At 55.8% G+C, this 24,774-nt stretch overlaps 1 protein-coding gene across 6 annotated transcripts in view; it reads left to right on the forward strand.

Moving 5' to 3' along the window:
* GSE1 (Gse1 coiled-coil protein) overlaps window positions 1-24,774 on the forward strand; it is a 401,187-nt gene that overhangs the window by 371,988 nt on the left and 4,425 nt on the right. For 4 of the 6 annotated variants that reach the window (XM_081117612.1, XM_081117614.1, XM_081117615.1 and 1 more), the window contains 13 exons: window positions 4,818-5,017; window positions 10,228-10,400; window positions 10,887-11,084; window positions 11,624-11,815; window positions 12,196-12,518; window positions 13,177-13,501; window positions 16,269-16,882; window positions 18,133-18,245; window positions 18,549-18,819; window positions 20,344-20,457; window positions 21,276-21,647; window positions 22,201-22,473; window positions 24,382-24,485. In XM_081117612.1, coding sequence (XP_080973738.1) covers window positions 4,818-5,017; window positions 10,228-10,400; window positions 10,887-11,084; window positions 11,624-11,815; window positions 12,196-12,518; window positions 13,177-13,501; window positions 16,269-16,882; window positions 18,133-18,245; window positions 18,549-18,819; window positions 20,344-20,457; window positions 21,276-21,647; window positions 22,201-22,473; window positions 24,382-24,485 — 3,272 coding nt within the window. Of the gene's footprint in view, window positions 1-4,817; window positions 5,018-10,224; window positions 10,401-10,886; window positions 11,085-11,623; window positions 11,816-12,195; window positions 12,519-13,176; window positions 13,502-16,268; window positions 16,883-18,132; window positions 18,246-18,548; window positions 18,820-20,343; window positions 20,458-21,275; window positions 21,648-22,200; window positions 22,474-24,381; window positions 24,486-24,774 lie in introns of all 6 variants that reach the window. The other 2 variants (XM_081117611.1, XM_081117613.1) reach the window with 1 other exon arrangement.

Genomic DNA, 24,774 nt, shown 5'->3' on the forward strand with positions numbered 1-24,774 from the left:
GCTGGACTTGAATTTCTAGCTCTCGTTCAGGTCCAGAGCCCTGAACACTGGGTCCCCAGCCAGCTTCCTTTCCCGGCGTCTGTTGGCTGCCTGCCTCATCTTTTCACTGGCTTTGCAAGCGGGTCTGGTTACGATCATGCCCCTGGAACTGCCTGGAACCAAGGTCCTATCCCTGAGTCCCAGGGAGGCTGGGGAGTGTCCCTCCCTCTGTTTCAGTTTGGAGGTGTACCTCTGCCTGCCAGCCTGCCTATCACGCAGCCTGCGTGAGCGAGGGTGGTCCTGTTCTGCCACCTGAAATCGGCCTCTTTCAAAGGCAGCGACAAAGCAAACGAGGGGAGAAAAATTCCGCCTGGCACTCCAGCCATGTGTGTGTGTCAGCCGTGTGCGGCTGGCAGGCTTGGCGAGGCGGCATCTCCCTGTGGGTGTCTGCAGCCCCATCTGTGTTGGCACAGGTGTGAGCTCCAGCAGGGGTGCCCTCTGTGCCTCTCCCTTCTCTTCTGTCTGCCGGGTTGGGGTTCTGGAGGCAGGTGGGCAAGGGAGGCAGGGCCTGGGGAAAAATGAGCCCCTGGGAAGGGGCAGCAGGCATGCCTGGGAGCTGAGCACCCGGCGAGATGGGAGGGAAGGTAGGGTGGGCACCGTGGAAGTGACCAGAGCAGTGGACTGGTGGGTGATACCCAGCCCTGATATTAAGAGCATGAGGCCTCCCCTGGCCATGATGATGCAACAGTGATTTCCTTGTCACCCTGTAAAGCCCCAGGGTCCGCCGGTGCCAGCCAGAGTCATGGTGTCCCCAGGGTCATGATGGTCTGACAAAGTTCTCACTGCCCAAGGTCGGCTCAGACCAATTCAGGATGACCTGGGACAGAACAAGCGAAGAAAAAGGGAGCGGAGGAGGCCGGGTGAAGAGAGCGCAGAGGGTCTGCTGGGCTCCCTCCCACGCGGACTGTGGGTCTCAGAGGGAAGCCTGTGCTGGGGCAAAAAGTTCAGCTGGGAAGGGACCCCTGCCGCTCTGTTGCTGGCTGGTAAATCCATAGCAACCATCTCCTGCTGGCATCGGAGCTGTCCATGCAGTGCTGCCCCGTCCAGCCCTGCAGGCCTCTCAGGATGATCTCCCAAGGGTCCTTTTTTAGAGAAATGCATCAGATGGTCACCGTCTTTTCCTCTGTCCTGTCACTCCCCCAAGCTAGGCAGTGGCCTGACTCCATGCAGGGACAAGCCCGGGGTGGACAAGGGCTGTTTGGTGTGACTGTGACCAGTCCTTGCCCTCTGCACTCCACAGTGTCCCAGGCAAGGGTGATCCTGTCGCAACACAGGGGTCCTTGTTCGGGGCGTGCAGTTGGTGCTTAATAATTGTTTGTGTAGCTGGTTCGGTGCACGTCTAGGAGAGCTGACAGGGCTGCTGCAGTCTTGCAGTTTTATTTTCAGGCCTCACTCCCCGCCCCTTGCAGTATCTTTGGGGTCTCAGCTGTTAATTACATGTGCCCAGGCGGCCTTGGGCGCTAATCCTCGAAGTCAGACAACAGAGGTGACACTGAGCGCTCTGCCTCTTGTCATCTCCAATCCGCACGCGTCCACTGACTCCTGCCGCATGCCTCCAGTTAATTACAGCGATCACGGCCCTGCCGCTGCCGCCGCCGCCTTGAGAACGAGGGTCGCGCTGCCGCTCGCTAATTGGCGGGTGCGGGGTCGGGGATCGATGGCGTGCTCGGGCTGGCTGCTGACAGCCGGCCCCGAGGGATTAGGCACTAATTGTGGATGGCCTCCCAGGTGCGCCCCCCAAGTTCCCTCATTCTTAGAGGGGAGGCTAATCCGGAGGCTAATGATGCAGGGCGGTGAGCAGGAAGGAGCGCGGGGGCAGAGCCAGGTGGCCTCAGTCTCCCTGGCCGTTCCGCAGCCCTCCGGGCTGTCAGGTGCTCCTGTTCCTAAGGGGGGGGCATAGGCGCCTCCCTCTGTGAAGCCCAGAAGCGAGTGCAGGGTGGGGCTCAAGGTTTCTGCTCTCATCTTCCCCAAGCCCCGCAGGATCAGAGCCCATCTGGCCCTTGACCCCAACTTGGCCTCCAGACAGCTGCAGTCTCTGCCTTGATGGGTGGGGCTCTTGCTGTGTTGAATTTCTTTACTTTTTTGGCTTCAGAGTATGAATATCCACCCTCCCTCTACTCACAGGCAGAGTTTAGACAGGGCCGCCCAGAGTACAAACTGGGCACACAGTAGGTCCTTTAGGCAGCCAAGCACCTGAGGCTGAGTGACATGAGTTTTATTTATGAGCAGTGGTCTCATCAGCACCACTCACAAGTAGCCACAAGGTGACATACCTAACTGTCCATTGATGATGGTAGATCAACAAAACGGGGTCCCTTTATACAATGGAATATTATTCAGCCCTGAAAACGAATGCAGTCCTGGCACAAGTTACAGATGGGTGAACCGTAAAAACATCATGCTGAGTGAGAGAAGCTGGACACAGAAGGCTGCATGTCATGTATGGTCCCATTTACATGAAATGTCCAGAATAGGTAAATCTATGGAGGCAGGCGGCAGATTGGTAGTTGCCAGGGGCTGGGAGGAGGGGAGAGAGTGCTCATGAGTACAGGGTTTCTTTTTGGGGTGAAGAGAACATCCTAGAACTGATTGCGGTGATGGTAGCACAGTTGTGAATATACTAAAAACCACTGAATTGCAAGCTCTGGTATGGGCGAGTTCTGTGGGGTGGGAGGCATACCGCAGTAATGATGCCACTGATCAGATGGGTAGAAATTCCATGGAAATTCCTTTTTTTTAAGAGAAAAATTCCTGGTATTTTTTTTCAAAAATTTAAAATGGGGCTTTTATCAAAATCTAAATACCTACAGAAAAGTGCACAAACCATAGCATCCAGTGGGACAGGTTTGCAGAGTGAACCACAGATGGGAAACAGTGAGGCCCCAGCGCTCTCTGCTCCCCTCCCCCGCCCCCAGCAGGTACAACTGTCAGCATTCTGAGCCCCCCCTGCGTTCGACTTCACTGGGTGGTGTTGCCGGTGGTGTTGCCGTGACTCACCATGTGCCTGTGGCTCTGGCTGCTTCCTGCCCCATCCTGACACCACCTTGTAGCTGCTGGTGGGCCTCAGGGTAGTTTCAGGTCAGCAGCTGCCAGGATCCCTGGCGGTGACTTTGGTGGGCGCCAGCCCTGTTTTGCCAGGTACAGACCCAGGAGTAGGATGCCAGGCTAGGTAGATGCCTGGGTAGATAACAGAGCCCGAGGAGACACAGACAGTTTCCCGAAGTTGCCCAAACCTGGGTGAGAGTCTGGGTGCCATGCCCTCCCTGGTTTACCACCAGGACTTCCCTCCGTCGACTGTTAGAGTGGACGGCAGCCCACTGGTCCCTCGGAGCCACTGGGTCAGTCCCTAGCCAGCGCCACTCCCACGGTGCTGCTAAAACTGGCTTCCTAGCTGGGTCTCAATGACATGGGAGGCCCCAGCTTGTTTCAGAGCCTCGGAGGCCTCCCCACGGGTAAGCAAGGCCTCTCCTTTCCTCTGCTGTTGGCTGTCCCCCGGCGTTATGGCATCTGACCAGGAGGCTGGGAGCTTGCCTCTGTGGGTGGGTGGCAGAGCTGGGATCTAGACCCAGTGCTTAGTTTCGGAGGTTGGCCCAGCCGACTGGGGGTTGCAAAATTTTAGGGTGTGGGCTGTGGTTGGTCCATGAGTCCTCACTGCCCACCTGGCCAGGCACTGACAGTTGGGAGCTGGGAGTAAGGGACACCTGGCCTCAGCATTGTTCCCGGGGTCACTGAGCAGAATGTGGCAGGCAGCTTTTGGGGCACAGACACTGGGTTGGGTTGGGGCAGATCCGGCTGGGCTGGGTGTCTCCCCATAGGGCTGCCCTCTACAGTTGTGTGTGGTGTTCAGTCCTAGGGAGCTACATGGAAGAGGCGTAAGGGAGCATCTGCCATGTCTTTATCCATGGGGCCTCAGTGTCGCCACTCCCGCCTCGTGGTCACACCACTGAGGCCAACTTAGCTTGTCGGGACCTCTGGGTCAGAAGGGCATGGACCACAGTAATTCCTTCATCTCAGTGGTGCTTTGGCTGCTGAGATGGTCTCAGAGGGCACATGAGCTATAGGCCACCCTTTGAGCAAAGGCTTATTTTTGGTAATACGAGAGTGACCACTTGAGATGATGTGGAGACGAGTGTCCTGGGACTGACACAAGTTCTGAACAAAATTCAGGGAGGATGCCTGCAAGGTGACGGAATTCTCCTTCTGGAAGGGGGGAGGTCTGTGCTAACATCTGCTTCTGCCACCTCCCCAGGGCTCCGGGTGCCCCAAGTGGGGCTCCTAGAGACAAAAGGTGCCCAATTGGACCCCTTTGTAGGGGTTTGTGTTTGCCCCTTGAGTCTGGGAGTGAGATGGGTGTCTTTAGGCTGCTACTCAGGACTGTCAGCAGCAGCCTCCATGACAGCTTCACCCAGACCAAGGCTGGCACCCTGAGTCCATATGAAAAGCATTCAGGTGACAGGTCTACACCCCTGTCCAGCAGAGCGCACAGCCGCCCAAGTTCATACATACCCCTGTGACTGTGCAGTTGGGCTGCCTGCATGTACAGTGCCAGTGGTGGGGCAGGGTGTGCCCGTCACCTGCCTGGTGCCTGGCACTAGTTGAATCTTTGCGGTGATGTGATAAAATTTGGGGGTCCCCTATTTCGCCTGCATTGGACACAGGGCCCTGGGTGCTGTTCATGGCTCTCAGATGAGGTCTGGGTCTGGAATGGGGACCAGGGAGCATGAGCCAAACACTGAGCCATCTGAATCCACAACTAAGGCTCTGTCCTTCTCTTGCAGGGTCTTCACTGAGCAGCGAGTCGTCCCCTGTGTCCTCTCCAGCCACCAACCACAGCTCCCCTGCCAGCACACCCAAGCGCGTGCCCATGGGCCCCATCATTGTCCCCCCTGGGGGCCACAGCGTCCCTAGCACACCGCCCGTGGTGACCATCGCCCCTACCAAGACCGTCAATGGCGTCTGGAGGAGCGAGAGCCGGCAGGTGAGTGCCCGGGGTATGTGGTAGAGCCGAGTGTGACCACAGGCCACAGGTATGGAGAGTGTGGCCTTTCACAGTGAAGGACTGGATTTTGGGGTTCAGATCCCCCTCCTAAACTCGTGCTCTCCTGGGCCTCTTTCGTCTCTGACGACAGCACCTACCAGGAGGGTCTATGCAAAGTAAGTACTTTCATAGATGTCATTTATCTCTGACTGCCACCACCAAGCACCACAATCGGGGTGCTTACGGCTATCCCCACAGTTCTGGAGGCTGGAAGTCTGAGATCAAGTTGTTTGAAGGGCTGGGCTGTCCTGAGGCCTCTCTCCTTGGACTGACTGTAGACAGCCGTCTTCTCGCTGTGTCTTCGCCTGGTCTCCCTTCTGTGCACGGCTGTGTCCTGATCTATCCTTATAAGGACACCAGTCACATTTAGGACCCACCCTGATGACTTCATTTAACCTAATCACCTCTTTAAAGGCTCTGTGTTCAAATACGGTCACATTCTGGGGTCCTAAAAGTTGCAGCTTCAACGTGAATTGGGGGATGGGGGGGGCATAACATAATTCCACCGAAACCCCATGTAAAATGCTTAAAGTGGTGTTTGCACAAGCACTTAATAAACAATAGCTGTTATTATTACCTATTGCTCAAACAAGGAATTGAGACGGGCAAAGCCAGCCCACATGTTCACATCACATCAATTGTCACATCAGTTTTATGTTTCTGTCCTAACTGTTGACGCCTGCCGAGGGGGGCCCTTCCCAACACTTGATGTCCCTGTGCGTGGCTCTGCCCGGTGACTTGCCAGTGCAAAAGGAGCTGGTAGCCCTGGGAGCAGCCGCTCCTTTGCACCACCGGAGCTGACCCCTCCCACCTCCACTCCCCCCACACCTGGTGCTCCCGCCGGGCCGAGGAGCCCTTCCTAATTAAGAACACTGTCACTGCGCTTCTCCTGGATTTTTCTGCCAAGTTCCCTGAGGGATGGCACCACTTGGAAATACTAATTAAACCACAGAGAAAGCGGAGGGGGAGGGGGAACTCCCACCTCACCCCATCTCAGCTCTGCTCTGTTGGCTGGGGGTGGGCATCAGTGCCATCACTCAGGGTCTGTCTTTTTTCTGCCCAGAGGGGTGGGGGGGTTCAGTCAGGCAGGGGGTGTCCTAGGGTGAGGGTCCCCAGGGAACCCAGTGGGGATCCCTGGAAACATCTGTGGCCTAGGACCCACCTGGATATGACCGTAACTTGACCCCACATTAGAGGCGACAAACCCTCCTGGATTGTCACCTGGCAAGGTCCCCTGTGTCTGTGCTTGCCTAGAAGCTGCTGCCTTGGTTTGTTTTCTCTGCCCTGTGTGCACTTCAGAGACTAGAGGGGCAGGGCAGGGCCCGGTAGGTGGATTCTGGCCAGAGGGGGTCGGAGCTGCCCCCTAGTCGTGGTTTGAGGGAGGACAGGGGGTCTTTCCCAGAGTCTCCTACCTCTAGAGAGGACTGTCCCCCTCACTGTCAGCAACCTGGCTGTCAGCCTTGACCTCGGGGCCCAGCTACCTGGCTCAGACAGCTGCGGCTCCTTGCCTTTCCCCTAACTCACTTGGGTCCAGGTGGTTTCTGAGTCCTGTTTTGTCTCTGGCTGGTGACAGCAGCCACAGCCCAAATTGCCCCCTTTGCTCCCACCCAAGATTGGTTTCTTCCCTGCCCACCAGGACCCAGGATGCCCTGTAAACAGTCCCCTCCTGCCGCAGGCCTCCTCCCCAGCTCCTCACCCAGAAACATTTGCTAACCCCAGAGAGAGGGCCGGGCCATAGATCTGCTCCAGCCATTGGCGGTTAATGAAACACTAATGCCACCAGGGAGGGCGGGAGGAAGGGAGCTGGATTAGCAGTTGATGTATGGCTCATCAGCTCAGCACAAAGGCTCAGTGGGGAATTTAATCCTTCTGGGGGGGCTCAGGGAGAGGCTTGAGAGCAGGAGAGGGGGCGCTTCCTAAAGTAGCCCAGGACTCATGGGGGGCCCTCCTGCATGGCGGGGCTTGGGGGGCTCTAGGGCCCCTTCGCTAGGGTCACCAAGAATTCCCAGGTAGTCGGAGCTTCGAAAGGACAGATGAGATGAAAAATAGTCTATTTTAAAGCTAACAGGGCATGTCCTGTCTGTCTGACTGGAAACCTCTCTAATCACCAGAGAATGAAGGATTTTCCTCCCTCCCCGCCTCCCCCTCATTCGTCTTTCTTTCATCACTACAGCTGCGCCTGCAGCCACGCAGCCGCGGCGGAGACATAAAAAGCTGCCCACAGATGCTCCTCGGTGCGTGCCTGGCCGCCGGGGACAGCAGCGGGAGCCCGGCCGGCGCTGTTGGGGTGTCTTGGGGTGGCTGGCTGAGCCTCCTAGGCCTCGCCTGGGTTGGGGACTGCTGCCTGGGCCCATCCCACCCTGGGCAGCCCTTGTGCACCCTCCGGGCCGGGCTGACCTCATTCCCAGGTGCCTGTCACAAGCTTAGCAAGGCACCAGCCAGACAGAAGGCACGTGGGTCTGGCCCGCTGAACCTCCTCCTGCCACCTCCACCCCATGGCCTCTCCAACTCCTTGTTTGTCTCGGCCAGGCTGGGACAAGGTGCCATCTGGCCCAGCTGCCTTCAGCAGGGCTTTGTCCCACCGAGGGAAGGAGGCGGCTTTACACCATGGTGGCTCCAGTGCAGGGTGGGCCACTGGAGCTGGTTGGTGTGGGACCGTGGTACCTCCTCCTGACAGTTGTTCGCACTTGGGCCGGCCTGGCCCTGTGCCCAGCGGGGTAAGGGTGTAAGGGGGAGCCAGCAAGCCCCAACCTAGAGGTAGGCCCTCAGCGGCAGTGTGGACGGGGGAGTGGGGATAACTACAGGCTTGGCGGTGCACTGCTGCGTGTGAGCCTCCCCCGACCCCCACTCCCTCACACGTTACCCACTTCCCATCTGCACCTGTGCACCATCATCACTGCTCTATGGGCTGGCACTGTGATGGGCACATTTGGCAGATGGGGAAACTGAGGCATGGGGCAGCTATATAAGGGAGTCATCTAGGGTTGTCCAGGACTGGGCAGGGACCATCTCCTAAGGTGACCTTGGGGCACCCCCTACTGTCCACATAGGCAACTGGAGGACCCCAAGGCCAGGTGCCAGCCCCTGTATAGAAGTTTCTGGAAAACTGGGAGGCAAGAGTTGTGGCCTCTGACTCTGACCCAGAGCATTGGTGCGTGTGTGTGTCCTATCCTTGACACCCACCATGTGAACACCCTTCTGGGAAGGACAAGTTTGAGTTTGTGAACCCGCGAGGACCTCGCGCTGAGTGGAGGGGCCCTCCCAGCACGTGGGAAGGGAACAGATGTTGCTGCTCATTAGGGATTCCAATCAGCAGCCTGTCTCCTTCAATTAATTACCGCTGATGTGTCTTCCGGAGGGCTGAGGTGCACAGCGGCTGCCTGGCCCGAGTGTATTTGGTGAATGTGCCTGATGGGTGGATCGGCCCTTCTCCGTGAGCCTCCGCCGCCTGCCAGTGGCCTGCTCTGCACTGTCCCGTGGGCGAGCATGAAGGTGGATGGGCCACTGCTGCGATCTTTCCCTCAGTGTACACACAGGGAGTTAGATAAGTTGGGGACTCTGACATCTCCATCTCCTGGGAGAGCAGCAGCTAGAGGAACAGGCAGCTAGGTGTCTCCTTGGGGGTCAGGCCTCAGCCCTAGGGCCTGGCCCTCGGGTCCAGGCATGCTACCACATGTCCAGTGGTCATTCCTGGACGTGCTCCTCAGCCTGCCAATTCAGCAGGATAGGGTCACGGCCTCCCTCATTTTCGGGGTGTTTGGCATTTTGTAGCAAGGTGGAAACACCGTGAATTTGGGGTAGATGAACTTGGGCTTGTGCCCTGGGAGTGCCACCTGCTTTCTCCGAGCCCTGGTTGCTGTCTGATCAGTAGTGGTCAGACCTGACATTGTGCAGATTGGCCAAGGGAAGAAAGGCCTGGCTAGGAAACTGACTTGGAAGTATGTGGTTGCAGCTCAGGGTAGGCCTGGAGTGGAGGCGAGAGGGGCTGTCATAATGGTGGAACCCTCCCAGATGGCGGGTGCTCCAGAATCCAGAGCGAGAGCCCTCTGGCTGCTCTTAATGCTCCCTGAGCCTTGCTACGTGGCTGCCTTTCAGCCACATAAATGACAAGAACAGTCAGAATCTGCCGATGGTACAGTTTCTTGGAGCTGGACACTTTGTGGATGGGCATGTGGAACGTCCCTCTGTGTGGCTTGGGTGGCATGCCTGTCCTTGGTTCTGGCAGAGGCCTCTTGCTTCCCCTTCATGCCCTGGGCCAGCCCCTTCTCTGAGTCACTGGGCTCCACCTTCCCGGCCAGGCCCCAGACTCTTCTCTGTCCAGGAGTCCGGGGCAGGTGGGGCTGCAGCCCACAATCATCTCCCCCCTGTGTGCGCGAAGGTGTCCCCAGACAGGTCCGGCCAGTTGAGGCCCTGCAGCTGCCTGTTCTGGTTGGTGCCAGGGCCACCCCAAGGGTTGGCTGGGGGCAGACTGGTATGTTGAGCTCCAGGGCAGCACCAGCATCTTGAGGCTGAGTCACTCTGTGGGCACCTCGGGTCAAGGTATCTGTGATACAGGCTCGCAGCTGTCAGCACAGTTGACGCCTCGGCCCCTGGGGGATGCCTGTGAGCATCTGGAGATCAGTGGGCAGGGCCCCGTGATTCTGTTCCGCCTGCTGCTGAGCAGCGCTCACTTCCTGCTGGGGGGGTGGGGGGTGCTGAGACCAGCATCTTCTAACTCCTCGAGTTTGGGTTCTGAGCTAATGTGACCTTGTGGGAAAGCCGTGCTGGAAGCGCGTGGGTGTTTGTGCAGGATGAGGGGCCCCTGCTCTCTGCTATGTCCCCTCACGGACACTGGGCACTCTTGACCCCAGCAATGCTGGAGGGAGGCTCTTTCCTTCCCCACTGCACCAAGGAGGGGATGGCCCCCCAGGTGGGTTTTAGTCCAGACTTGTCTCTCACCAGGACCCGTGTTCTCCCTTCTAACCGCTCTGCCTCCAGTGCCACATGTACCTCCGATTTGGGTGGAAAACCTTATGGGAAGGACATTTCTAAAACATGCACTAAACCTGTGGCTTTTCCGTATCTGAAGGAAGACCGGCCCCATCCTTGTTGGCAGCTCTCCCTCGCCCACCCTACCCCCACCCTGACCCACTGCTCTTTGTCGCCAGCAGGACACCAGCTCTCGGGGCAGCAGCAGTGGTCGAGAACGCCTCATTGTGGAACCCCCGCTGCCCCAGGAGAAGGCAGGGGGCCCGGCCATCCCCTCCCACCTACTCAGCACCCCCTATCCCTTCGGCATCTCCCCCAGCTCAGTTGTGCAGGACTCCCGATTCCCACCACTCAAGTAAGTCTTCAGATTAGGTTTGGGACAGGCACAAGTGCTCGGGGTCTGGGTCCCTCCGGCTGAGCCGGTAGCCGGGAGTCTGCACCAGCTGAGGCTGAGGGCTGCCAGATGGTGGCTCAGTCCTAGGCCCGCAGCTCGTCTGCGCCTGCTGTCCGTTTCCACGCTGAAATGATGGCTGGCTCTCCCGTTCTCCCTAAACCCCTGTCCTGGTTCCTGGGGCTGGGGGTCCCTCTCGGCTGCAGATAGCAGACGTGTGCCTGTTGGTGAGGACAGCGAGGGGCCGTGCAGGCGAGGAGCAGCGGCTGCCCACCTCTGTGCCCCGGGCTTCCTGCCAATACCAGCATCTCGTTAGTGAGAGCTGGAACCTATCCCCAGACACTCGTCCTTCTGAGAGCGGTGGTGGCGGGGGAGAGTGGGGAGGCTGACCCATTTCCCAGCCTTCAGCAGGCGCTCCACTCACCTCCATTTCTCTGTGCCCGCCTGCAGCCTCCAGCGGCCTGTGCACCACGTGGTGCCCCCCAGCACAGTGACCGAGGACTACCTGAGGAGCTTCCGGCCCTACCACACCACCGAGGACCTCCGCATGTCCTCCCTACCTCCCCTCGGCCTGGACCCTGCCACCGCCGCTGCCTACTACCACCCCAGCTACCTGGCCCCACACCCCTTCCCCCACCCGGCCTTCAGGTGAGTTTTCAGAGAATGCCGTACGCAGCCCCCACCGAGTCGCCAGGGTTACTCCACATGCCCTCCTGTTCAGGCGCTGGTCTGCTCGTGGCAAAACAGAGCCTGGCCAGGAATGTGGGGACCATGGGGGCCCGACTCCCAGTGAGAGCTTGCAGCAGCCTCCCAACCTTCCACGTTAGCCATTAGCAGCTTGCCCTGGTAGAAATCCCCCGTGTCTGAGCTGTCATTTTCCCACTTCCTCCCTTTGTTGTTGGCTCCGCTGGCAGGACTGTTGATAAACAGCACCAGGTTTCACGTGGGAGAGGGACTCCCTTGCTGTGTGATCGCCCCCGTGGAGATTTGTGGTCTTGCTCTGTGTAGAAGCTTCCTGAGTCTGAGCCTACGGGGCTGTATGTCGGCGTCCAGGGGCCTCTGTCAGCAAGGGGCTTTGTGGCTGGCCGTGCGTGTGGCCTCAGCTGGGCCTTGGTGGAGGCTATAGGACCAGGTCCCACCTTTTTCCCTTTAACGCTGGTGTTCACTGGCCTGTCTTCTTGGCACAGAATGGACGATTCCTACTGCCTGTCTGCCCTGCGGTCCCCCTTCTACCCCATCCCCACCCCCGGCTCCCTGCCTCCGCTGCACCCGTCGGCCATGCATCTTCACCTCTCTGGGGTCCGCTACCCCCCCGAGCTGTCCCACTCGTCCCTGGCGGCGCTGCACTCGGAGCGGATGTCCAGCCTTAGCGCCGAGAGGTAAGTCATGCCCCGGGCCGGCCTGCTCTCCTCCCCCGGCCCCCATGGCAAAGCGGAGAAAAGCCTTTGTGCTGGGGGCTCCTCAGCCACTGCTGTCCGCAGCCTACTCACCTGTAAATGGGACAGTGGCAGCTGATGCTTCTCGGCGATTGTTGGAATCGCCACCTCCCAGCATAAGCTTTCAGTGAGGCTTAGGGAGTTAGCACACAGCTTGTTTTACAGACTTTGAGTTTCTAATGCCCATCATTCGGGTTAGAATGTGGGTTTTCCACCGAAACCCTGGGCTTGGCTGTCAGTTTCTCACTCCGGGAAGTCTTGTTAGGGGACTGTCCCTGGCTCCCGGTCACAGTGAGCTCAGGCCCCCTTTCCGCTCCCCACAGGATGCAGATGGATGAGGAGCTGCGGCGCGAGCGGGAGCGCGAGCGGGAGCGGGAACGGGAAGCCGACCGTGAGCGGGAGAAGGAGCGAGAGCGGGAGCGGGAGAAGGAGCGGGAGCGGGAGAAGGAGCTGGAGCGAGAGCGGGAGAAGGAGCGGGAGCGGGAGCTGGAGCGCCAGCGGGAGCAGCGGGCCCGAGAGAAGGAACTGCTGGCCGCCAAGGCGCTGGAGCCCGCCTTCCTGCCCGTGGCTGAGCTGCACGGGCTACGCGGCCACGCCACGGAGGAGCGGGTCAAGTCCTCGGAGCAGCTCACCCCAACCCGAGCAGGTAGGTCCCCGGGAGGGACAGACCTAGGTCCCCCGGGCGGGGGCTGGCGTGCTGGCTGGTGTCTTCGACTGAGCTCTCTGAGGCACAGGCCTGATCCTGTAGCTTCTGCCAACTCCACGGTATAGATCCCACCAGCTATAAACCTGAGGCCACTGGATAGGTTGGGAAGAGGTGCTCAGTGACACACAGTACAGATACAGCAGACATAGCTGACCTCAAGAATATTCACAGTAATGCAGCGTAGCAAAAGGATTAGGAAGTGATGAGCTTTGAGAATTTTTTACCTTTGTTTTTAACATTTTATTTCATTGTAAGTATATGTATCTAATTTTCAATAAGGATTGATTTAATAACTGGCTTGCATGAATTTCTAAAAATGTAATAGTCTGCTCTTGTGAGCCAGTGTGTGCCTGCCAGCACCCCACCTGAGGTCGGTTGCCCCTGGGCTGGGCCGGAGCAGCACCTGCCAGCAGCCACATTTCCCTTGGGACAAGGCATGCTTCCCAAAAGCATCCATGAGGCCCCTTCTGGTTGTCTTGGTCCTGGCTGTGGGGTGGCTGCTCTCTGGGCAATCGGGCAAGAGATAAAGAGGCAGGAGGGAGCTGGGCCTGGCGTGCTGGGATCCTGCTGGGATGTGACGGCCTTTCTCCCCCCACAGAGAAGCTGAAGGACGCAGGCCTGCAAGCGCCCAAGCCGGTGCAGCACCCCTTGCACCCAGCACCCACCCCCCATCACACCATGCCCAGCCTTCTCTCCAACCATGGCCTCTTCTCTCTGCCGGGCAGCAGCGCCGCCACGGCCCTGCTCATCCAGCGCACCAATGAGGAGGAGAAGTGGCTGGCCCGGCAGCGGCGACTGCGACAGGAGAAGGAGGACCGGCAGTCGCAGGTGTCAGAGTTCCGGCAGCAGGTGCTAGAGCAGCACCTAGACATGGGCCGGCCCCCTGTGCCCGCGGAGCCCGAGCACAGGCCCGAGAGTGCCAGGTAGGGTCACCGGGTCAGGGTGCATGGGAGGGCATTCGTCACACTCAGATTTGTCTCTAGTCAGCCAGTGTTTATTGAGCACCTGTGGTTTGCCCAGCTTCCTGCTGAGTGTCTTCACTTACTGTGTTTCATTTTCACGGTCTAACTGCCCACAAGGAAAGAGACTCTGAGAAGGGAGAGGAGGTGCTCAGAGGCACGCCATTCCTAGGGAACAAAGCCCACCAACCCAGTGTCCAGAGCCGGGGCCCTCCCCATGCAGCCCAGCTGTGTCTGCAACGGGACATGCATGGCATGTGACAAGTATGAGGGAGAAGCTGTAATTTATCATTATAGGCTGTTCTTTCTATCTCCCTCTGTTTTTAAGCCCAAACTTTAATGAGAAAGGGACCACCTTTAATTTTTAAGTAGAAAGTTAACTTTATTGCTTTTGTAATAAAACATATACCCATTTTCTGGGCCCATTATAAAAGAATTCTCCGGAAGGCACTTTGGCCTATCTCTGGGCCCCCTGGCTGCCGACACTTGCTTGTGACCTTGACCCCAGCGCCCCCTTCTCATGGCTGCCCCATGGGCCTCCCTGCTTCTACCTGTTGTTCTGGCACCTTACTCCCCATCTCTCCAGGGCTCATTCCAAAGGCCAGGCTGAGACCCTCAGCCAAACCTCTAGAGCTCTGCCGGGGCCTGGCTTGGGGACTCAGGGACACTGGACACTGCTTCCCTTCTCTGGGCCTGTTTCCTCAGCAGTGCACAAAGGTTGGGCAGGAAGATTTCTGAGTGTCTTTCTAGCTCTTGATATCCACCGTGCTGCCCTGGAATAAGAAGCACTTGGGTGTCTGGGCATTTAAAATGTCCATTTGCTCCCTCCCTCTTTCCACTAGCTTTTGGCTGACTGATGGGTTTTCTTGCTGTGTCCTGGGCTTGGCTGGCCCATCCAGCAGCCCTGCCTTGGCGTCCATTGTTGAGTAGGTCTGAGAGGGGATTCGGGTGGCCAATTGGGTGTGACTGGGAGTGAGCTTTAGGCAGCCCCCCCTCCCCCCTAGGTCTTCCAGCAGTGTCAGGCCTGCTCTCTGCTGCTGATTGTCCCTCTGCTTCTCTCAGCTTACCCTGAGGCCACACAGAGGCTTAGTCTTATCTGTTTGTGAGCTGCTCTCTGCTCCTCTAACTCCCCTCATGCCCAGGGGACTGGGAGAGCAGGCAGCACAGGTCCACATCTGATAAAATCCGGAGCTCTGATTCCCTCGGGCATATCCCAGCTCGGCCCAGCTTCCTGGTGCAGCTGTCAGGGCTCCAGCAGGGGTGACCTCCACCTCAGGGCCTAGCAGCGCTGTGCAGGCCTCAGGTGTGGAGGGGAGGGAAATGGCTCCCAGCTCTCACCTGGCCTCCGTGGTCCCCACTGCAGCAGGTGGCACGCTCAGCCTTACAACAGCATGAATTTGACATTCTGACCTGCCCATGTGCTCCGAGCTAGAAAACCATTCAGTGCTTGGCTCCCGTGCTTGAAATATTTATTCTGCTAACAAGCTTTATTCCTTTGTTGTTTATTTAAGGACACATAGCTCTCTGTGGTTCCCTTTGTACTCTGCCGATCAGATGCTGCGGTACAGGGCTATCTCCTAGCCTGAGTCCCGTCCCGGGAAAACTAGGAGGAGCCTTCTTGGCTGTGGTTAAATGTCTCCTTCCTTGGCCAGGCCTGGAGACCGGAGCCTGGTCATGTACCTGCAGTGCCCTCTGCCTCTTCCCCTTCCATCCCCTCAGACTTCGCCCTGGTCACCTGGGCAGCATAGCTTTTCCCTTAAAAAATACTTTGAAAAAACAACACCCAAAAATAGCTTTTTGTTGAATCTTGTTTAAATGCATTAAGGAGAGAGTAGTTTGGGACTGTGTGGCGAAGTTGCAGGTCTGATGGACATCCTGATCAGACCCCCAGCACAGCTGCTGCTTTGGGGCCACGTGGGGCTGCTGCAGTTCTGACGGGGACCACTGGGGGTCAGCAGTGGCACAGGCCCACCCTGGCTGTGAGGGTCCTGCATCCAGTCCCGTCATCCAGTCCTGTCATCCAGTCCTGTCATGTGTGTGTCCCCCACCCCCTCCCGGTGTCACTGGGCTTCACAGGCCCTGGAAGTTGGTCTCTTCTGTCTGCAAAGACAGTGTGGAGAACGGAGTTAGGGCCACCTTGAAGGCAGCCAGCCTACCCTCTGTTATCTGCCCACTGCTTGGCATATCTGGAGGTGGGTACCAGCGGCAGGGCCACCCACCCCTTTGGCGCCAGAGTCCTATCTTTATTATCTATGCAGTGGGACTCCTGTGGAAAACAGATGAGCATCTGTCATAGGGATTCAGGAATTGGTGGAACTGAATGAGCTATTGTAAGTTTTGGGTGAGAAACTGGATAGAAAGAGGGTCTGACCTGGGCCTGAGACCGTCTCTGTGCCCTCAGCAAGCAGTGACCACCCCCAGCCTCCGTGTCCTCTCAAAAGCAGGTCTCCACATACTTGCCTCGTGTTGTTTGAAGAGGAAGTGGAGTCATGTGAAATGGCCAGCACTCAGGTGAGGAGTGGAAGCTGCGTCCTTCCCTCCAGTCCCTGATCAAGTGGCTTAGAGAAGGAGGCCTTCACACCCCTCTAGCGCCTGGCTTGCAAAGGGGGCTCCCTTCTGGGCCATTTCTGAAGCTGCCTCTTACACCCAGGCCCAGCCTGGGAGGCCCATGGATGGGTGGCTGGCATGCCCATTCTCTCATGAGTGACTGCTTGGTCTGCTTACTCTCTAGGCCGGGACCAAACCGTCATGAGCCAGGCAGCCGAGACCCCCCACAGCACTTTGGAGGGCCCCCGCCCCTCATCTCACCCAAGCCCCAGCACCACTCCGTGCCCACAGCCCTCTGGAACCCGGTGTCCCTGATGGACAGCACCTTGGAGACACGGCGGGCCCCTGAGAGCCACCCTCTGCACAGCCACCCTGCCCCATTTGAGCCCAGCCGCCAGGCAGCTGTCCCATTGGTGAAGGTGGAACGGATCTACTGCCCAGAAAAGGCGGAGGAGGGACCCCGGAAGCGTGAGGCCACCCCCCTGGACAAGTACCAGCCACCACCACGGGAGGCAGGGAGCCTAGAGCACCAGGCCTTTCCTCACGGGCCTGGGCCCTTCCTGGCTGAGCTTGAGAAGTCCACCCAGACCATCCTGGGCCAGCAGCGGGCCTCCCTCACCCAGCCAACCCCCTTTGGGGAACTCACTGGACCCCTGAAGCCAGGCTCGCCCTACCGGTCCCCGGCACCACGGGTCTCTGACCCCACCTACATCTACGATGAGTTCCTGCAGCAGCGCCGAAGGCTGGTCAGCAAGCTGGACCTGGAAGAGCGCAGGCGGCGAGAGGCCCAGGAGAAAGGTATGGACTCCCTGGGTGGCCCCTGACCTCTGGGGACTAGGGAGCGGTAGTGCCAGCCACTTGGCCCCTCCTACCACCTCTGCCTCCAGCTCTGGGAGTTTTAGCAGCTCAAGAGAGCAAGGCAACTGGCTTCTGCGTAGCTACTTGACACCTGCTGGGGAGATAGACCGTCCTACCAAAATGCACATTGTCCCAAAAAGCCAAAACAAAGTCTGTCTGTAAAGATGGTTCCACAGAAATGCATGATTAATAAATGATGAACAGAGGCTAATAAGACAGTTTTAAATATTAATAGTGCATCATAATGGGAGGAGGGCATTGAGAGACTGGGCCTGGGCCCAGCAGGGGCTCTGTACACAGGGCTGCCATCATTAGTTGCAGGCAGGCCTGGGCAGGGGCAAGGGCAGGTCTGGCCACCTCTGTCCTCCTGTGGGGTGGAGGGACTCAGCAGCTCCCTGGGTTCGGCAAAGAGCCAAGAACAGGTAAGCAGTCCCAGGGTGAGAATGACTGTCCCTACCTGCCACCTCCATATGACCAGGAGGGATCAGGGACCCAGACCAGTTTCTTTTCTGCGGGAAACTTGGGTCCTGTGCAGTGCTGAATTCAGTCTTAGATAGAAGCTGGGGCCAGGGCCAAGGCCAAGTCTTCCTGGGTTGTTGGTCTAGGCTAGACTTAGGGCACAAGAAGGACTTTTCCTCTATTCACCTTGTAAAGGAAGAGTGGGGAGTCCCTGGTGCCCTTGGGTGCAGGGAATCTGCTGCTGTTCTCTGCACATTTGAGTTTGCATGCAAGCTTAGTGCTTTTGAGACAACATGATCTGAGTGCCTGTCCCCTCCTGGGTAATGGACCCAGATGGCCACAGCAGGAGTGAGCGGATGTGCACAGTCTTGGGTTGTCATGGATACGGCCGCAGGCCTGTGTGACGTGACAAATAGTCCCCTGCTGGGGATGTGTGTCAGCCCAGGGACTGCCTGGCCACTTGTGGGGTGGAGGGACTGAGGCTAAGGGTCCAGGGGCTATGGGTCCAGGCTAAGCCTGGCACCTGCCTCATGCCCCTGCCTGCCATCCTTATGAAAAAGCTCTAGGACTGGAGGTTGATGTACATTTTTACCTGGTTGAGAGGAATCAAGGTTTTGGGGTGCAAAAAGAGGCCAATAGGGCCTGGCCTGATGGGTGGGTCTGCCCCCATGTCCATCCACTAGAGAACCAAGTGTTCTTGCCCAGCGAAATACATCTATTATTGTCATCAGGATACTACTACGACCTGGATGACTCCTATGATGAGAGTGACGAAGAGGAGGTCAGAGCCCATCTCCGCTGCGTGGCTGAGCAGCCACCCCTCAAACTGGATACGTCCTCCGAGGTATCTGGGGTCTCATCACTGCTGTGTCAGGCTATAGGCTGGGCTTCTGGTGCCACATCAGCACCTACCTCGTCTTTCCCACTGTCCCAGTAGACTCCACATTTGCTGGGATCTCCCTGCACTCCTCCAGTCCCCACTGACTGCAGGTGTCTAGGCATGCTGTGAGGGTCCCCTTCCTCCGAGGCCCAGCACAGAGTTGGCCATAGTACACTGGCTTTGAGGACCCCAGGAGGGACCCGTGGAACAGTGGAATCACACCATTGCTGGTGATTTCAAACTCATTTGTTTTCTTTCCCAATCTAGAAGCTAGAGTTTTTGCAACTTTTTGGCTTGACCACCCAACAGCAGAAGGAGGAACTGCTGACCCAGAAGCGGAGGAAGCGGCGACGGATGCTGAGAGAGAGAAGCCCATCTCCCCCGACAATTCAGAACAAGCGGCAGACACCTTCACCGAGACTGGCACTGTTCACCCGCTATAGTCCTGATGAGATGAACAACAGCCCCAACTTCGAAGAGAAGAGGAAGTTCCTGACCATCTTCAACCTGACCCACATCAGTGCCGAGAAGAGGAAAGGTAGGCCTCACCTGGGCCTTTTGGGGGTGAGGCTCACTAGGAGCTTCTGAAGAAGCAGGTGGGGTTCATAGACTCCTGGGGATATCAGGGACTCAAGTTCCAGGTGGAATCTGAAAACACTTTGGCCCTGGGGCTCTCTTAATTCCTTTTGGCTCCTCAAGGAAGCAGCAGTGCCTCTGCTTTCACAGACTTGCCCCCGTATCTCTGCTGCCTTCTGTCTGAAAATCCAATTGTCCCACTTGAAGCCTGTTTTCTCATTTCATCGGGGATGGAAAAGAAGACTTGCTAGTGTTTGTTCTGTATGTAAAGCTGCTCTTTACACTTGTCACTTGAGAAGGCAGGTTTAGCGACCCTCCTGGGCACGAGGCACAGGTGCACCACCTGTGGCAGAGCACTCCAGGCTCCATGGTAGGGGTGTTTCCTCTTGCTGGGCCGCTGATATGGTCCACTGGGCTTTGTGTTCTGATGGCAGGCAGCTTAGGTGGTCTGTGGCCAACAGGCAGAGCCGACACACATTGTGAGTGGGTGGCTTGCCCTGAAAGGTACTTCCAGATCAGCCGTGTTGGGGCTGACTCTTGGGGCTGGAATACATAGCACTGAAGACATGGTGTGGTCTGAACACTTTCTGGGGATGTCCACTTCCTTGGTCTGCCCGTCACACTCGCTTAGTGCCGGGATATTGGTTGATGTGAGAACTTGGCATGTCTAGGGTGCTCATTTGCACACCTCCAAGTCCCCGTTGCTGACACCTGGTCACCTCTGGAAGGAAGTCAAAAAGGGAAAAGTGTGTGTTGGTCATGTAGTTGCTTCATTATTTGGGTGTAGCATTTTACTTTAACCAGTAGGTTGGAACTCTTGCTTTCACCTAGAAGAGCCAGTGATATGTTGATAACCAGTACAAATCCCTGGGAACATGCATAGTTCTGTTCATAAAAAGTGTCTTTTCACCTAATTCCTAGAGGTAGCCACCAGTAATATGGCCATTTAGGTCTCGGCAAAAAGTGCCACTGCAACAGGAACTCATGGCATCGAACACAGAAGTCTCTTCCTTTTCAGTAAATGGCAACCATCACAGGAATTGCGCTCATGTGCCAGGAGGAGTGGAGAGAAGAGAATGCACCGGGAAGCAGCCTGTGCTTCCAGAGGTGCTGCGTGATCTTCAGGTTGTTTCCTTGTGTTGGGGCCGATATTTTTGTCTTTTAAATAAGAATGCATCCTCAGAAGTCACCTTGGAAGATCATAGCTACCCATTATTTCGTATAGCTGTCATCACCATATACATACACAGCTATTTTTGGAACACATCTGAAATGTTACGTAGCAAAAGTTGAGAGGAATCTCGGCTCACTCTAACATGAAAGTTCTTCCTCCTTTAAACACCACCTTTCCCTGTGGTGCCTGCTTTGTGTTTTTCTTGGTTTAAAGGACTCGTACCTGCCAGTCACAGCCTGGGCTAGAATCCTGCTCCCCTTCCCTCTCAAATGATGCAACTATCTTGTTAATCTCAGGCTGCTTTTCTCACAGACAAAGAGAAACTTGTCGAAATGCTCCATGCCATGAAGCAGAAGGCACTGTCAGCAGCAGTGGCAGACTCACTCAGAAACTCTCCGAGGGACAGTCCTGCTGTTTCCCTGAGCGGTAAGGCCCAGGGCGGGAAGAACCATCTGCCACTGCCCAGGACTGTCCTGGGGGGCTGCCCAGGGTCAGAAGCGACTGCTCAAGGTCTTCATCATGAATCTTTCCTCCTGGAGACAGGATGCGCTTCTTTCTCTCTCTCATACAAGCTTCCTCTGTGATTCTGAAGGATCTCCTTGGGCCAGAACATGAGATTTGGAACTTGGGGCTCAGAGTGAAGGGGGAGGGTCCCAGCTTCCACAGAACTCTGGCAGTCAGTGTAGTCATAGCCATCGTCCATCAGTCCAGTGGTGTCCCAAGCCACCGAAGCCCTGTATCCCAGGTCTCGGCACCACCGCATCATCTCTGCGGCTCCTGCCTGCCCTTCCTTGGCACCCCTGTGTCTGTCTGACTCATTCTTCCTTCTAGGCCTCTCCAGCATCTGCTTTCACACCTCCTCTCTCTCCTGTGGCTTTGATGATACATCGCTGTGCTGCTAGATGGAGCAGGAGATCTTTATTACCCAGCCCTGTTCTTGACTCCTAACAGTCTTTCTTGTCGGGTTAGGCTACACTACTTCCTACCTTTTGGATGACCTAGAGCAACTTGCTTCTTCCTTCAGATTCTTTTTCTTCCCAGATGCCTTCCTGGGGCACCTTCTAAGGATGGACTTGCTGCCACCACACCCCGTCTTCAGGCCAACACAAGGCTCACTGAAATTAAGCGGACTCCTGAGTCTTGTCTTTTGTACTAGGTCTTTGTTAAATGTAAGCTGTAGAGGTCAGGGCCCACCTGGTCTCTTGCAGCTCTTAAATATGTTCCTCGCTTTCTGTCTCTAAAAGAACCAGCCACGCAGCCAGCCTCTCTGGATATGGAAAAGCCTGTGGGTATTGCTGCTTCCCTGTCTGACGTCCCAAAGGCCGTGGAGCCTGGGAGACTGGAACAGCTCCGGCCACAGGAGCTGTCACGAGTCCAGGAGCCAGCTGCTGCCAGTGGTGAGAAGGCCAAGCTGAATGAGGCCCCTGGGGGCAAGAAGAGCCTGAGCATGCTGCATTACATCAGGGGCCCCACGCCCAAGGACATTCCCGTGCCACTGTCCCACAGCATCAATGGGAAGAGCAAGCCATGGGAGCCCTTCATGGCAGAAGAGTTTGCACATCAGTTCCACGAGTCCGTGCTGCAGTCCACCCAGAAGGCCCTCCAGAAGCACAAAGGTAAGGAGGCTGCCTGTCTCCGCTCTGCTCGTTACTGTAGCTCTGGCTAATGTTCACAGGCACCGGCAGTCACTCAGCAGCCATGGGATCGCAACTCTGGAACTTCAGTGTGCACAGGGCACTTGGAGAGGTCATTAGAAGTAGATTTTGCCTAAGCAGATCTGGGGTGGGGCCCAAGAGTCTCCATTTCTAGCAGGTACTCGAGTGATGCTGCTGCTGGTGGTCTATAGACCATACTCGGAGGAAATTTAACATGTGATGCCATCTGAGTTTAATTGAGGCACTTCTTTTAGTAAGGCCAGGCGAGGTACCTTTCTTGCAAAAATAGGATCCCTGTGTCCTACAGCTGAGGCTCTTCCCAGTGCCCCCACACAGACTTGCCTGGAAATCTCCCTAGACTTGGTGGGCCTGGTGAGCACTTTGTGACCTAAAGGCTGTGCTAGGCCCACGTTTGAGCTCCCAGGTTCACTCCTCTCCAACATTTCAGTGGGAGTCGCTGATGGTCAGATAACAGGGTTTGCTACATTTCATTCCCGCCGTTTCTCCTCCCCAGGGAATGTAGCTGTGCTATCTGCAGAGCAGAACCACAAAGTTGACACGTCCATCCACTACAACATTCCTGAGCTGCAGTCCTCGAGCCGGCTCCCTCTGCCCCAGCACAATGGGCAGCAGGAGCCTCTGGCCGTGAGGAAGGGCCCCCTCCCACAGGAGACGGACCAGGACTCGGAGGAGGAGGCAGACGGAGAAGAGGACGACGACGAACCCCCCAGGCGCAAGTGGCAAGGGATTGAGGCAATTTTTGAAGCTTACCAGGAACATATAGAAGGTACGAAGGGGAGGGGGGAGCAGGATGAGAGCCCAGTAGAGAAAGTGAAAGTTTAATAGACCAATCAGTGCAGGATTTCACTGCCAGCATTGGGGACAGTTTCTAAGTGACAGCACTGGCAGATTTTCTGGGGCACAACTAGGTACTAATACTACAAGGTAAATTCTCCTCTGCTGTTTTGCCCATTTCAAAAACTGGTCCTCAGGCTTCTGTAGGTGCCTAGGCTTACTTATTAGTGGCAATTCCTCGTGGACAAAGTTGAGACCATTCTCACTGGAGAAACTGAAGTACCAGGTACTTACCACCACTCAGTGTGACAGCCTGACACTCATAGCTACATGCAAGGGTTCTAGAAAATGAAGTTTATTAATTTAGCTGAGCTCCAAATAGCCAGGCCTGATCGTCTGAGCCTGCCTTGCATTTGAAGCATCTCAATGCTGGTGGCAGTTTCCCTCTCCCGCTCTGTCATCCTCCTGGACCAGCACTTTGTGCAGGGAGGCAAGCCCATCAGCCCCCAGAATGCTTTATTCTCAACTTTGAGTGCATACTCTGCCTCTGCCTGGTGACACACATCCTGCGGGGACTCGAGCCCCACCCCCTCCCCCTCCCCCGGTCTAGTGCACCAAGTGGTGGGGTCACAGGCTTGCACCCCGGTGGAGTTCTGGCACTGTCACTGCGCTTCTAGCTTCAATGGAGACTGGGGTGCTGTGAACTTGATGCAGGGAGAAGTAGGGAACCCAGCCTTTCCCTCCATAGTGAGACAGGCAGGGGGCTACTGGGAGTAACAAGGAGCCCAGCACTGGCGCGTGCTGAGCCTCTGGTCTCGGTCCCGCTGACATGGGGAGCCCTGGCCCCTCTGCCCTCACTGCATTGGCAGCGCTGTCAGTTTGACATAAGTTGGGAAGCGCCAGCCACAACTAGCAAAACCCAGGCTGCCACCTCCTAATTCATTACTGTGCTATAGGAGAGTTTTATCAAGTATTACCAAGTATTACTATGTTGTAATTATTAAACATGAGCACTTGATTATGAATATCATAACCATTTCAAATACTCTGAAAATCAGAGACAGACTAATAAAGGGATGCCCATGTAGCCACAACAATTCCTACGGTTCACTTCCTTTCCTCCCCTCCTTCAAATGGAATCCTTTGAATTTATCCATGTTATCTTTTAAGTAAATACATGTGTGTGAACCCAGAGCAATATATAGCATTGTTATTTATTTCAATGGAGTGAAATTTATCCACCGTTTCTGGGTTGATGTTTGGGACTTCCTTCCCTTTCCCCAAGGACCTAATACCCTGCATTTCTTTCTAAAAGTCTTCACGTTCTGCTTCTCTTATGCCGAGAATTCATTTGTCTAAGAAATAACAGAAAGAGAATATTAATGTTTCCTCCTTGCTGAATTTGACTTAATACATTTAAGATTTTAAATCTGTTTTCTTAAGTGGTATTAGATGCTAATTTTATTGTACTTAATTTGGCTATCACAACTGTTCAGGTGGCACCCCTTGGAAGTTACACTCTTGTTAAAGCCTGGAAAGACAGATTTTATTTTACTAAGTTTATTCTGGCCGTTTTCTATCAGCTTAAAAACTTTCAAGGCTAACTCCTAAATTTTTTTTTCCTTTTTGAAAAATTATCGTTAAGGCCATAAACTTACCCTTAATTGCTTCTTAATCTGTATCCTTTAAATTGCTTTTTGCTGCTTGATCCTTTGTCTTTGGTCCTACTGGGCTGGATTTAATTTAGTAACACTGATGTATTTACCGGCGTGATACAAAGAGCTAGAAGCACTGTGGTCCAAAGGAGCGCACTATGCTGGCTGCATTAGAGAGGGAAAACAATCGCCAGGCCTGTGACCCTTGTAGACAGAAAATATATCAACATCACTTGTCTTTTCAGAGCAAAATCTGGAGCGGCAGGTGTTACAGACACAGTGCAGACGGCTGGAGGCCCAGCACTACAGCCTCAGTCTCACAGCAGAGCAGCTCTCCCACAGCATGGCGGTGAGTCTTGGGAGGCCACACACGGGAAAAGGAATGAAAATCAGCTCCAGAGGGGGTTTTCTTAAAACACACTTTGTTTAACTTTCAAAGTTTGGGTTCAAGAGCACCCATACAGACAAGTTTTGAGAGAAAATCCTGCTCTTAAGAGTTTAAAACTTAGGGAGCAAATTCAGGGGTCAGTTGATTACCCTGGCTAAATTAATTTGCAGAATATTGATCCTGGAAGGATGAAGATGCTATTTATATATACCCCTTTTGGGGATTTATTGCCTTTGTCAAGCTCCCCTGA

This window comes from Miniopterus schreibersii, assembly GCF_964146895.1.
Source record: "Miniopterus schreibersii genome assembly, chromosome: 18".
Classification (NCBI taxonomy): Eukaryota; Metazoa; Chordata; class Mammalia; order Chiroptera; family Miniopteridae; genus Miniopterus; species Miniopterus schreibersii.